Consider the following 13,726-nt stretch of genomic DNA (forward strand, 5'->3'; position numbering starts at 1 on the left):
AAAGCTGATTTCTCTGCAGGCCTGAACCATTGTGTTGGTTTTGTTTTTCTGTTTGGAGTGCCAGTCTGTTTACTAAAGTTATTAGTTTATAAATTTTGCCAAGGTAAAGTAACTGTGAGAGCTTTAAATTAGAATAAGTGCCACTTCTGTGTGGCAGGTTCCTTTGAGGGCTGATTAGAAAGCAGGCCTCCTGTTGCCTGCCCCTTTATGCATGGCACTGTTGCTGTGGGTACTTGTTTATAGCTTACCTTTGAATTTATGTAAGTGTGCACTGTGGTATGATGAATCACCCTCCAATAGCGAAGATTCTGTTGTGTTGGGTTTTTTTCCTGGGATCAAGCTAATACTTCACTTTAAAGAGTTACTTTAATTAGGTGGGTTTTATTGTAATGAATTAAAATTAACTTGGAGTAGCAAATTATATAAGACTGCAAGGGTTATAGATTAGCCTCACCATAGCTACAGCACATCTTTTTTGTAAAGGAATTAAAGTTCTGTATTTCAGACACCTTGGCACTAAACATAGACAGCAATGTGTTATCTCCAGTTATTTGCCTCCTAAATGTGGTTCTTTTCACTCGATGAGAAGATTGCCACACTAAAAAACAGTCCTAATGGGCAGCAAGGGGTGAAAGCGGCTGCACGAGGCTGGATCCCTGAGTAGGAGACAGCCTAGGAGACAGGAGTACCACGGCATCACAAGCCAAACCTAGAGGTGAGGGGGGGCATTTCTTCGACTGTCATCACAGGGTCACGGCAGGAACTAATGACATGTCTGACTTGCAACGTGTCACTGGCCAGCTGTGTGACAGGAAACAGAATGACCAACCTCAAAGAATGACAGTTGGTAGGATGCTTCTTCCCTCACGGGGCAGAAGGAAAAAGGCATAAAAGGATGCTTCATTGTGTAGTACTTCTTGTTTGGTGGGGGGAAGTATTAAAACATAGGCATTGGACTACACTGTCTTCCCCCCTTTTATAAGCTCTGAAAAGAGGAGAAAGTGAGAGTAAAATTCCTCCCATTTAGCTGTGGTCACATTTCACACTTCTTTTACACAAATGCAAATGACAACAAAACAGAAGACAATAGAGAAAACAGACTTCTGCATTTTACAACCAACAACCACAATGACAAACATGAAATTTTATTGTCCTGGTACCACATGTCAGTAAACGCTCCAGATTTATTGATTTACAGTGTGTGTCCTTACAAAATTTAGAGAAGTAATGACTTTGTTATAAAGGGCAAAATAGCATTCTGGTCTCTCTAAAAGTCACCTCTACAACATGGAGTTTCTTGGACTGACAAGGAGGGAACTCAGGTGAGGTTGCTCTAAGAACAAAACATTTCAACATAGGGTTCTTAGCTGTCTAACTATTTACCAGCTATGAAGGGATAAAATTTGTCCTTATTTTCTTTTCCAACAAGTAGATTTGTAATACACACATACACACCAAGCCTGCCACATAAGCACTGTCCCAGTTCCTACTATTCTTTGTTTAAAGAGCTGTAGGAATGAGGACTATAAGATGTCCAAGATGGGCTAGCACAGTAACCAGCTGTGAAAGAAGTCAGCAAAAGCAGCAGGGGCCTCTACTTATCAGTTCAGAAATCTGTGGCTCTTACGGTCAGATCTGCTCAATCTGAATTTCCTTGCAAACTGTCTTGAAGGAAGAAGAATGCACCAATGTGCAACAGAGTTTGGGGCATTTAGAAGGGAAGGAGAGCTAGCAGAACTCTGTACTTTTTCCTTTTCTTTCCTACACATTTTAAAATAGGCATACCATGGACAAGGGACATATTGTCACTTACGTTCCTGATTCTGGGATCCAAAACATGCACAAGTCCACTCATATGTTCTCTTAACTGGTTACGCTTACTGGCTGCATAACTATAAAATATGATTTCCATGTACAAAAGCCAGGTTTGGTGATTTTAAAACTGGGCTGGTTCAGCATTTGCTTTTATCTGAGCGAAAATGGTGTTAGTCACTTTGAGTTATTCTCGGGCTGATCCATAACCTCCAATGTGCTGAGTGCTGTTGTACAAGGCCCCACGTGCCGGCTGGCAATGTGCAGGGAATCCAGATTCTAGGCCGTCGCTTTGTCACCTGGTAAGCACAGTATCCAGCATTATGTCACGAGGTAGGGAGGTGAACTCGGCGATCGATGCCAGTGTGGGATGTGTCTGTCTGTATAATAAGAGTACAGACATGTTACAGCTCTTTTCTTTCAGGCTGCGTTAAGAAACTTGTAATTTCACTTGTAATTTTGTTCAAAGGAATTCTTGTACGTGCACCTGTGGAAAACTGGAAAGGATCATTGTTTTAAAGGTTGCCCTTTGCATATAAATCACATCTCTGTGTGCTTCCCCATTTTAATTGGGTGACCTTTTGAATCCTATGGACAGGAGCTTAAATTCTGGACCTGCCAGTTGGTTTAAGATTTGAAATCAATTCATGATCTAGCAGTTAGTCTGCTTTAAATCAGGGACCTCAGAATGGAAATTTGAGAAGAAGAATTTCCACTTCTCGCAACTCATAGAAAACCAGATTGCAGACCATATAGATGTGTGTAAAATCCAGATTCATTTGTTGGTTTAATCCCTGAAAAGACCTATTCAGTGAGTATGAGAGAAACAGGAGGAGCAAGAAACATGTAATGTTTCCAACAGGACATTTCTGTGCAATTATCAATTTAAGCTTCCATTATTTGTCACTAATTACTTCACAGAGCTGTTAAATATTTAGTAGTAGTTTGTTTAGTTGGGTTTGACCTATAAAGGAATCTGTACATAGCATAGCTCCAGTTCCAGAAGCCAGTTTCTCACTCCCAGCTAGGCAAATTTGTATTCACGTAAGATGAACACATATTGTCAGACAAGGGTTTTTGTTTTTGTTGTTTGGGTTTGTTGGCTCTTTCTCTCCCCCACAGATTTGTTTGTCTTTAAGGTATCTAAAATTAGAGCACGAAGTAGGAGTACTGCTTGTGGATGTAAAATGGGAGGGAGGTCAAACTTAAACTTGTTTACAGATGTTGTAGTTTAGAAATCACCAGCATGATAAATTAAACATAACAAAGAAAAAAAAATTAAAGCAGAGCAACAACTAGCCCATGAACACACGTGTCTGTAAAACACTGACTTAATCCCTGAATATCTTATCAGGCAGTATTGCCTATCAAAGCTTGTTGTCCCCTGTTACTATGTTGTACAATAGCTGCAGATAAATCTGGATTTGTTCAGCTTTGGGTTCTGCTTGCTCTTTGCCTGGCTGTGTCTGACAGGGTGAAGAGACTTCTGGCTGTGGCCTCTGCAGAGAGTGTGCAAGAATCAATCAGTACATGAGCAGTATTCACTTTGTTTTAAACCCTACAGGCCTGGCTCCGTTCTTACTTGTCCCTATCTTGAAAATCCCTTGATTTCAGAGGAGTTTCTCTTAATTTATACCAGGGTAATCATAACCATATTCTAAAGTAATAAGACTTTTGATATATTTCTCAGAAGTGCCTCTTTTTGCCTTTTTTGTTTAAGCTTTTATTCCCATTTAATGAACAACTTTCTTATTGGGGAAGGATGCTTTTTTATTAATTTCAAACATTCGCAGCATCACAGAAGCCTTGTTTTTCTACAAACAAGACTTACGCCTGGATCCTGATTAGCTGTACAGCCCCTTTGCAGCATAAAAGAGCAGGAAGGTTTCCTGGTTTCAATGAGTTGCTGCGAACATGTCCTAGCCATTGCCCTCTCTCCCCACCACCATCATCTTAGCGTTTATGGGGATAATACACACACCTTGCCCACGTAGCCAGGCACACCTTGCCTGAAACAGAAGAAGTGGTTATAAGTTCCATTGCATCTCAGTAAACAACTAACAGGGTAAGGGAGGCTTATGGAAGGCTACTGCCTGACACCATAGGTTATAACAGCCTTGGAGCTACTCTGATTTATGTCAGAGGCTTAACCAGGAGGCCCCTGCCCATGCTCATCATGAGGCAGGTGAAAGGATGGTAAACAGACACCTGTGTTTGTGTCTGTTCTCTTCTGGTGACAGTGATGAAGGTCTTACTTGCTGTACCTAGGAATATTTGTCATTCTTTTCCATACAACAAATCTGTGATATATGTACTCACATACAATAATGAATCCAAAAGGAATCATTGACATTTTACTAGTGACTTACTGTAAGTCTCTGAAGATAAATGGGTATCAGGGGTTTTGGTTTGGTTTGGTTTTGGTTTTAATTTTAAGTTTGCATCCCTGAGAACATACTATCCAATTTGGGATTTTTTTATGGGTAGGTTTTCTCTGGCCCAGCTGGAAATGCTTGAGTAGAAAAAACAGAACACTGAGAGTTTTACATAAATATGTTAAAGAGTACGATCTGATTAGCAGTCATGCCATTTCAGAAACATTAATATAATATCAAATCACATATCTTAGGTGAACTAATTTATATAAATAACTGCAATTCAGTGTAGACTTACTAAATTATCACTGTCAACAGTAGTCAGTCATGACCTAAGATGACCATTTAATTGGCCATCATGTCTGAGAACAGACCTGATTCTCAAAGGCTGGTAAACATTAACTCACCACACATAAGTAGTATTTATGGGAACACACATTCTCTTGGGATTTAGCTCCTTCTTTGTTGTGGAAATAGCTCTGTTTCAGTTCAGATCAAATCCTTATTTCCTTTGGAACCTCAAGTTTCAGAGACTATATTTTTTAGGTCTATGCTGGTGATCAAACTTGGCCGGATGAAACTCCGTGCCTACTTTAGTGCATTTAAAAATGCATTAGTACTCCTCCTGCTCTGCCAGCTGCGCTGCAGTACTGGAGATGCTGGTGGCAGGGACACCTTGCCTGGAATTTTTTCTGGTCTGTCCAAAACTCCAAAGTCTCCATTTGGCTTCCTAATTTTCATCTATGAAAAACTATTAGACATCACCTCCTTCCCAGCTTCCTTATTCACTCAGGGTAAGTGTGATCATTGAAATCTGAATCTGTATTCATTTTTGTGTCAGAAACATTGTAGTTCCCGGGATAAAACACATCAGAAACATTTGTTAGTTCCAAGACTTCAGATAGAACAATTCAAGTTAATTTCTTGTAGTTTGTGTTTGATGAAAGGAAGGGAGAGGCCTGGGAAGGAAAATGTTCTATGGTCACATCATCTGTTGGTGAGCTTCAACTGAAGTAGCTCTTTTTGTATTTCACCTATGTGAAAAATACAGAAATGTTTACAGTCTGAGTGTTCATAGATGCTCTGTCAGCACAATTAAGGATTATAGCATAGGCTGGACCAAGATACCACCTTGACCCTCAGTTAATTCATTTGGTGGAAGTGGACTGTGGAAGGGGTTCCCCTTACTGTGGAAACACAAATCCCCCTATACTACATTTTTACCTGTATAGCAGCTGAACGTGAGAAGCCCATGTAATAGAATCTTCTTAATTGCTTGCAGCAGCAGTGGAGCCAGAGCTTTAATGTTTTGGGGCATTGAAAGTACATTTACTGATTTCAGATGCTTTGAAATGGCCCAGATACTCTACTGAAACCAGCTCCTGACTATGCAGATTTGGTTTCATGTGTGATTTGGGGCTGGCTGAGCCTCTTCCTCTCCTGGGATGAACATCAGGAAAAAAAATCCTAACCCTGAGGTCTGTGAAGCTGTGAAATAGTCTCCCAAGAGGAGCATTGGAAGCTCTAATTAAAATTGGACTGGGCAAAACACTTGAAATTACACTATAGGCAATAATCTAACACTGGCAAGATGGGTGGAGAAAACGCCCTAATGGGTCTTTTCTGTCTTTAAATTGTATGAATTCTTGTTCTTCTCTTTTATTATGTTATTTCACCTTTTTCTTTAATGGTGACACAGTGTCATCTAGAAAGTATTATAAGATGCTATTGTGAGCTGAGTAAGATGATGTTAAATGTCAGAAGAAAATGCAATAGTTTCTCTGCAGGTTCACGGTGATTATATGGAGACAAGAAAAAGAAACTGACTGTGAGCGAGGGACATCAGTGCCGTGTTTCTGGTGTATAAGACAGTGGCAAATTCCTGCAATAGACATGTTTATCATTTTGACATTACATTTCATATTCTCTGCTTATGAAGAATAACCACATCCCACCAAATCTAACACAGGTGTGGAAAAGTCATTTACTGTAACTGTGAACATCACTTAGATTGCTCGAGACAACGTCTCTCCAAACGTTTCAAATATCCCCAAAGACCTGGACTAAATAATATCTTTTTACATCTTAATTTATAGTATATATTTAATCTCAGTATCTCACAAATCTAAATATCTCATCAATTTAGTCTTGGTTATAATCATATTACAGTTTACCAGGAAAGAACCCTGACACAGTATAATGGGTCTTTGACGAGAAACTGTACTGCAGTACCAAAGCAGCACAAGTTTGAAGATAGGATATAAAAATCAACCTTTTTTGAGATTTTTCTTAAAGTTATAGTTATGTCTGAATAAATTTCATATATTTTGTTTTGGTGTTACCAGTTAATACTCCTCTTCCCTCCTCCCCCTGCCTTTCCACATAATACAGTGCTTCAGCAGTGTTGAATGCAGAGCTTTCTGCGTGAGTCTTCTATCATGACAACCAGTTAAGTAACAAAGCATCAGACCGAAGTTCTAGAAACCATGTTGACACTGTGAAACTGCACTGTTGATTCATCATTACCACTGCACTTAAGGTTTTGCTAGGCTTGCCTTTTCCACAAGCTTTTCTTTCTTCCCCTTTGGCACTGGAAAATCCAACATCCTCTTGTTAGCTGCAGACAGTTTGAAAATCATGGTACAGGGTAAGAAGTTGGAATAAAAAGAAGGGAAGAGAAGCAGAAAATCTTGATTAGAAAGTATAATTTAATAGAACGTGTATTGAACCAAATGTATTGATTAATGTGGAAGATATAGTACTTATATTGATTCAAACTAGAGATTTAGTACTAAAAGCTGTAAGCCAAAAAGCTGTTGCAGATTGCTACAAAAGTCAGTTTAATGCTGTCCTTGAGAATGCCTTCACAAAGAAATTCTTCTAATGTTTGAGGAGTAGGTAGAATGTGGTATATGTCAGTTTGATCCCGGAGGGTTTTATTTTGTACTCTAATAGCTGTTACGAGCCTACATTATATCCAAGGAGTAATTTTCCTTAGGGGTGCCCAGCTCGCTTTGTGTCAATATTCTAGCATTTTAAGTCACGTACAGTATATGCTTCTGGGAACAGTGCAGGAGCCAGCCAGACTCATAATGGTCTGCATTCATTAATAAAGGCAGAAGCTTCTGTCCCTCCATTGCCCACTACAGGGATGCCTCCCTGGTCTTCAGGGACCCGTACAGACACATTTAAAGAAAGCTTTATTTTGAGTGGGCAGGAGATGAAATGCAGGACTTGCAGGCATTTCCTAAGTCAGCTATATGCCCAAGCACAGGGGTGACCTTAATGGGTCAGAGAAGAATGCAGGTCAAAAGACTTATTATCCAGCCTGTTGGAAACCAATTGCTTTTGTTAAAAAAAAAAAAAAAAGTAGTGCTTAAAGGTTGATAGTAATGTAGAGTTCTGTTTTACAACCTGGAACTATATTGCAGTGCGGTGGGGTGCATTTTGTTTTTTTAATGCAAAAAAATACAAAATGATCTGTAATGTACACAGATAAAGGATTCCAGATAAGTGATAACATGTAGGGTACCATAATTACTTAATCAGTGGTGATTGATTACTCATGTTTGTGTTCTTGAACTAAGTCAAAAATAACATGCTGCTGTGGTACTGTTACCATCTGTTGAAATAATGCGTCTACATTTCATCTTTATATTTCTTCACGTGTACCCCCTTTGCACTGTTTGTCAGGTATAACTGTCACTTGTTTCACCTAGTCATAAAAAAGAGAAGTCCCATTTAAATTGAATGCAACCACAGATCATATTAAAGATTCTAATGAGCTAGTGAGTCTCTGGCTATCTGTGGGTATTTTTTTCTTCGTTAATTTTGATGCTGTGGGCGGGAACTTTTTGCTAGCTGATACTTCTCATGTTCTGTCTGAAATACAAAAACATCCACCAAACAGCACAAAATATTATTACCTCTTTTGTCTCGAGTATTTCTGCAAAGAAACCTTTTTATATTTGCTTGCTGAGGAGATTCTTCCACCCAGTATTATTGTGAAATCTTTGCATGTTTTTAACTCCTCTAACACTAACAACAGGGATAGCTCAAAGCATTTTCATCCAGAAAAGCGATGGCATATAATTTTATAGCAGTTCACCTAACAGTTGGGATTCTGGATTCTGCTAACAAAAATAATTATCTCTAGGAACAGGGAAAATGCATTTTAAGAGTTTATTTTGCTTGTGAAATGTGATGAATTCGGGTTTTCCAAGGTAATACACCTGCTTTACAGATAATACCGAGACAGAGAAATTGGGCATGTAGGAGTTTTCCTGGCTCAGTTTGTGTCTAATGCGGTAACAAATGCAGCGACACACACACCTCCTGCTTCACTGTTCCTCCATTTTGTGCATGCAAAGCTTGCGTTTGTGTTTGCAAACTAGTTTCTCCTCATGAAATCACAGCTCTTGGAAATGTTAACATAGCTATTGCTGAAGTCCAGGAAAGATTAAGTTGAGAAAAAATGTTTTTCCCTTTCCGTGGCTAAGTAGGAAATTGAAATTTTTGCTTCTTAGGGAGACTACCTCATAACGAAATAGATGTGCTTATGTGCAATCAGATTTGGGGGAGGCAAAGAAAGGGAGTATACGATATCTCCTGTACTTCGTTAAATGACTTCTCTTTGGCAAGTGCATTTACTAATTGCTCCGAACTCAGGCAAACTAGTTTGAAGTTTCCGGAGGAGGCGTGTTTTGAGCTTGTGTAGTGTCTTTAGTGAAGGGCAGTGGGCTCTCCGAGCTGCACAGGGGATCTCAACTGCAATATTGTGCTCTCCCTGGGTGTACCGCACTCCCGTGTCCCTGCCGTGTCCCTGCCGGCAGGAGCTCCAAATTCTGCCTTCCCCTCCTGCCTGAACTCCCACCGCCGGGGAGGCGGGGGGCTCGCTGCACACGAGGCAGAGAGACTGTCAGAATCGAGAGCCGCTGTGTGGATAATGGAGGAGAATTTTTGCCCTAAATTTTTAAACACAACACCCCTCATAAAAACAACAACAGTTCATAACTGGGATTAATGTTTGCAATTTTCAGTCACTTAGACATGGGGTCTCCGATAGATGGCTTTTGGTGGAGTGGAATATGGCTCTCTGTAGGATTACAGAATTTTCCTCCTTTTCTTATCTCTCTCCTCCCACCCTTCGTTTGCTTGTCTTGTCAGTGTTATGCTTCCGAAGTGCTTCCACTTCATATTTTTTTTCCACTTAGCCAGATAGGTATTTCTCCCTAGTCCCTCACGTTTGGGGAGCCTTAATTACTTCGGAAACTGTGTTTTGTTCTGATTGTTTACAATAAGTATAGTTGCCTTTTTAAGGCCTGAACTGCTCAAAGCATTTCCTCATGTTCCTATCCTGCCCTGTCTTGTTTTTCTCTGCAACACTTGTTTTTCTCTATTATCTCTTCATTATCTCTAAAGAATCTCATTTTGCACCAGGGCATGGGAGTCAGGGACACTGAGAGCAGGGGCAAGTCAGTCCTTATGCCATGTTTTATTTTGTCTCCTTCATATTTGGGCCTTTTTTTTTTTTTTTTTTAATCAAAAATGTCATTGCAGCCAGAGTTACAGCTACACTTCTAAAAACACCTTTTGACTGTTTCATATGCAACTGTTCATCCAGCCTCAAACTGATTATGCATTTTTCACTTAGTGAAAAGAAATAAAAAATAGTCATGACTGACATGCTTGCTCTCGGTTGATTAGAAACAAAAGACACCCCTCACCCCCCACCCCCAATATCTGTCTTCAACGTAGCAACTGGTATATGACTTCACCTACTCAGAAGCAGACAAAAAAATAAGAATTCAGGCTGCCACCCCATATTTAACTTGCCCTGTTGTTTCTAGGTACTGCAGGGTCTCCAATAAGCCTGATGCTATGCTGAAAGTGCTGCAATAAATGGACACAACAGGATGACAAAGGGGCTGACTGTCAGGCTTAACTCTTAATTTCCTTGCTTTTGTGGTTTAAAGTCAGAGCCCATTACCTGTGACCAGCCAGCATTTTCGGCTGCAGCTATTGTTGCTTTACAGCATTTTGAAATGATTTTATGGGAAGGATAAGAAGCTAGATGAAATCAATTGTTAGAGTGTATTTTTTTAACACTCTCTCTGGCCTTGGACAGTCTGGAATTCCTGCCATCAGCATTAAATCATTTTGTATTCACATCTGGAAATTGCATCTTTGAGTGTCACTGGGTCATTTTCCTTTAATCTTGAGAATGGCACTACATTAAAAATTCCTCAGTCTTACTGTAAGATCCTTTCCTTGCCAAATGTCCCATGAACTATTGTTTGTGTGCGTGCACAGTTTAGGGAGAGAGAAGGAGGAAGGGAGGGAGAACTCTCAGGCTGGTCTGCAGTCACGCTGTATTTCACATTTGTTTCACCAAGGCTGTTTTCATGCGCTTTTTCATGGGTGGCTCTGGAGGGTATGGTTCAGTAGGTGTTCACTTTGTTGAAAACGATGACTGTCTTTCGGGAACAGGTTCATCCTGAAGCGTGTTACTCCAAAGGGATTTTAAGACAGATTAACTTAATAAAGCAGAGTGAAGGGTCTGGATGTGCTGGGAGCACATTACAGCATGTGACACCCCTGCCCTCTGGGTCACTGGCCCAAATCTGGCCCAAATTACTACGGGGAAAATTCATCACTGATCAGTGGCTGCCCCATTGTCTGAGAAGTAGCATTCACAGACCTTTTCCAGTTATCTGTGGATCCAGTGTACATTGTAGAAGACTTAACACATCTTAGATTGGATCCTTGCTCTTAGCTGAATGCTTGTGAAGGATCCGAGCCAGTGCAGGCATTGAAATAGCATCTCTCATCCCTAAAAGTGGTTGACTCGATTAGGGCAGTGGTAGGAAAGAGGGTGAAACTTGTGTTTGCGGCTGGATTTGGTGATTACTTGTATGGGAAGGGAGAATTTCAGACTCCAAAGCCTACGCTGTCACCTCACATAAGGCACTGCATTCACTTGAGGAAAAATACCTGTGGTTTTTGGTGACCGAAGGAAGGGCTGTGACACCCCTCCTGTTTTATCATCGGTCTTTGAGCTCTCTGCTAGGCACAGGATGACTCTTACCAGAATATACTGCGTATACTGTTTAGGGGGAAATAGGTTTGAATGCAATAAAACATTTGAACTGTTGCCACAGACTAGGAAGCACAGTCCAATTAGCATATTTTTGGTTTGTAGGCAGCAAGGTCTTTTATGACAAATAAATGCACTTCTCATTTGCATAATGCATAAACCATGAGCCGTATGTAAGCGGACACCAGAACCACTGACCTGGAATGCAGTCTCACCGGGGCAGGTCAGCCCAAACCTACCTAGAGAGAGTCCATTGCTGGTCTTGTGCCACATGGAAAGACCACCAGTGTGAAACAGTCGGGCAAACTCCTCTCTTTGATGAAGACGCTTCTTCTGGCTGCTTTAAAACAAGGAGGGATCCAACATGCTGCCTTCCCAGTCCCTCATTTTGTGAAATATGTTGGGAGAATTGTTTTTGCATCTTTCTTTCGCACAGAAATACCTGTCCTGTGACTAAGCCGTTTCTTTTATTTTTGTTACAGAATCATACGATGACCCAGCACAGCAGTTAGTGCAAGGCCCGTCTCTTCCAGAGAATTCTTTGTGGCACAAAAAGGGAACACGTTTTACTCTTTGCACGAAACTTTCATTGTTAATGTATATTATTCAGAAACATTGTATTGTACCATAAAACTTGTATTATCGAAACTGTTGGATGTTCATGTGTTTGAACTTTTGAGCACCGGATAGACTTCCTGTATATAAAGTGTTGCACATGTATTATGTTGTCTGATACTAAAATGGTCTTATAAAGACAAGTGGACTTGGGCCCTATTCAAGAAAGATACAAATAATAATAATACTGTGTGAGGGGAAAAAAAAAATAGCTTAACGAAAAGTGTCATTTTCAAGGAGGAGGGAGAAGGTAATAGCTATGTTCCATTACAGCTCTGTTTGGCCTTCCTTTCGTTTAAACTTCAGTCTAGAAATCTCTCTTTTGGTATACAAACGGATGAATCTAAGACTATTTTTTATTGCTGAAGATTCTTGCAAAAAATATGAAGAGGCTCTTTCTCACAGAACAGGAACCCACAGTTGAATAAGGCCCATATATATATTTGTAAGCCTTGCGATATGACAGATAGCATTACCATATATGCAATAGTTGTTATGTAGATTGTCAAAGAATTTTTTTTTTCTGGATACCATTTGAAGCTTTGAGTGTTCAAGACTTTCCTTAATGATTTCACACGGCCAAATTCTTGAATCAGTTGAACTAACCTGTATGTTACTGTTATTAATGTTTACTCTGCGGTCTGAACCTGGAGATTACTGGAATTGTTTTCCAAAAGGAAATAAATTCAGTTTACCATTATGTGTGAGTGTGCTTGTGTCTTGTCTTTTTCCTTGGAAAGTAGCATTGTTATTACTGCTCCTGTAGTACTTCAAAGACCACCAAGATCTGGAATTCCATTTCATCAGGACCTATGTACACTGCTCAGTAGGAGTAGGTCACTTTTCTCAGAGCTAGGCATTTAAATAAATGTAATGGTCGAAACAGATCTGCTGGCCCACTGCAAAGCAATGCATGCTCGAGGGTAATACTCACTGTTTTCTGGTTTTGTTTGTTAGTTTGTTTTATTTGGCAGTCTCAACAATTTCATACCCTGTGCACTTGACATGTTGGTTGCCGCATCACACATCATCTGTGTATAACGAGCGGTGTATTTCAGTGCGATATTATTTAGTGGGTTGGGTCCAGTACTGACAACCGGGAGCCACCGCAGCTCTGCCAGCAGCACTGTCAACCTCCCATCCCTCACCCTCGCTTCTGACACGGGCAGCAGGATTGGAGGTGGTGCACACCGTGGGATGGTGCTCACTGGCACCGCAGCCCTGGGGGAGCCGTCACAAGCCCTCACAGCTTTGCCCGGGTCTCAATTGGCTCCTGACTGCCTGCAATTTCAATAAGAATGAAGAGGATAAAAACTCTCCTTGCCTACCAGTATCCCCCACAACTCCATCTCACCTACAAAAGAGGACCAAAAAAAGATTCTCCAGCTATTTTAGTATCGTATCCTATTGCTGGAATTGTGGGTTTTATCCCATGGAAACCAGTGTTGCTGAAATACTGCGGTTAAAGAGCTGCACATCACAACAGTCCAAATGGCTGGAGCTGCTTGCCTAGTGCTGTCAGGGTGGATATAAAGTGTGATTTCCAGTTTGCTGAATGTCACATTTTGACTCCCCACAGATGGAGGATGGAGAGGAAAGAAGTAAAGTCAGAAAGTGTCTAGTTACCAGATATTCCAAGAAAAAATGTGTCATGAATATTATGCATATTTTGCCAATATAAAAAAGAAATTCCTGGGTTTTGTATGAGTGTCTTATTTGTGCTGACAAAAGGATAAGTACAGGCACGAGTACACAGGGCTTGAAAAATGCCAGTTCTATTTATAAGTCAGAAACTGTTCCCATTCTTATTGTCATTAATACATTACTC

At 40.4% G+C, this 13,726-nt stretch overlaps 1 protein-coding gene across 9 annotated transcripts in view; it reads left to right on the forward strand.

Annotated features, from left to right (window-relative positions):
- Positions 1-12,598, forward strand: part of ZNF521 (zinc finger protein 521) — a 235,603-nt gene extending 223,005 nt beyond the window's left edge. For all 9 annotated transcript variants that reach the window (XM_042797980.1, XM_042797985.1, XM_042797981.1 and 6 more), the window contains one exon: positions 11,766-12,598. In XM_042797980.1, the coding sequence (XP_042653914.1) occupies positions 11,766-11,795 (30 nt within the window). In that variant the 3' untranslated portion in view covers positions 11,796-12,598. The remainder of the gene's footprint in view (positions 1-11,765) is intronic.
- The last annotated feature ends 1,128 nt before the right edge of the window (positions 12,599-13,726 follow it).

The sequence above is a fragment of the Tyto alba genome, unplaced genomic scaffold (genome assembly GCF_018691265.1).
Source record: "Tyto alba isolate M040663 unplaced genomic scaffold, T.alba_DEE_v4.0 Super-Scaffold_27, whole genome shotgun sequence".
In the NCBI taxonomy this organism is placed as follows: Eukaryota; Metazoa; Chordata; class Aves; order Strigiformes; family Tytonidae; genus Tyto; species Tyto alba.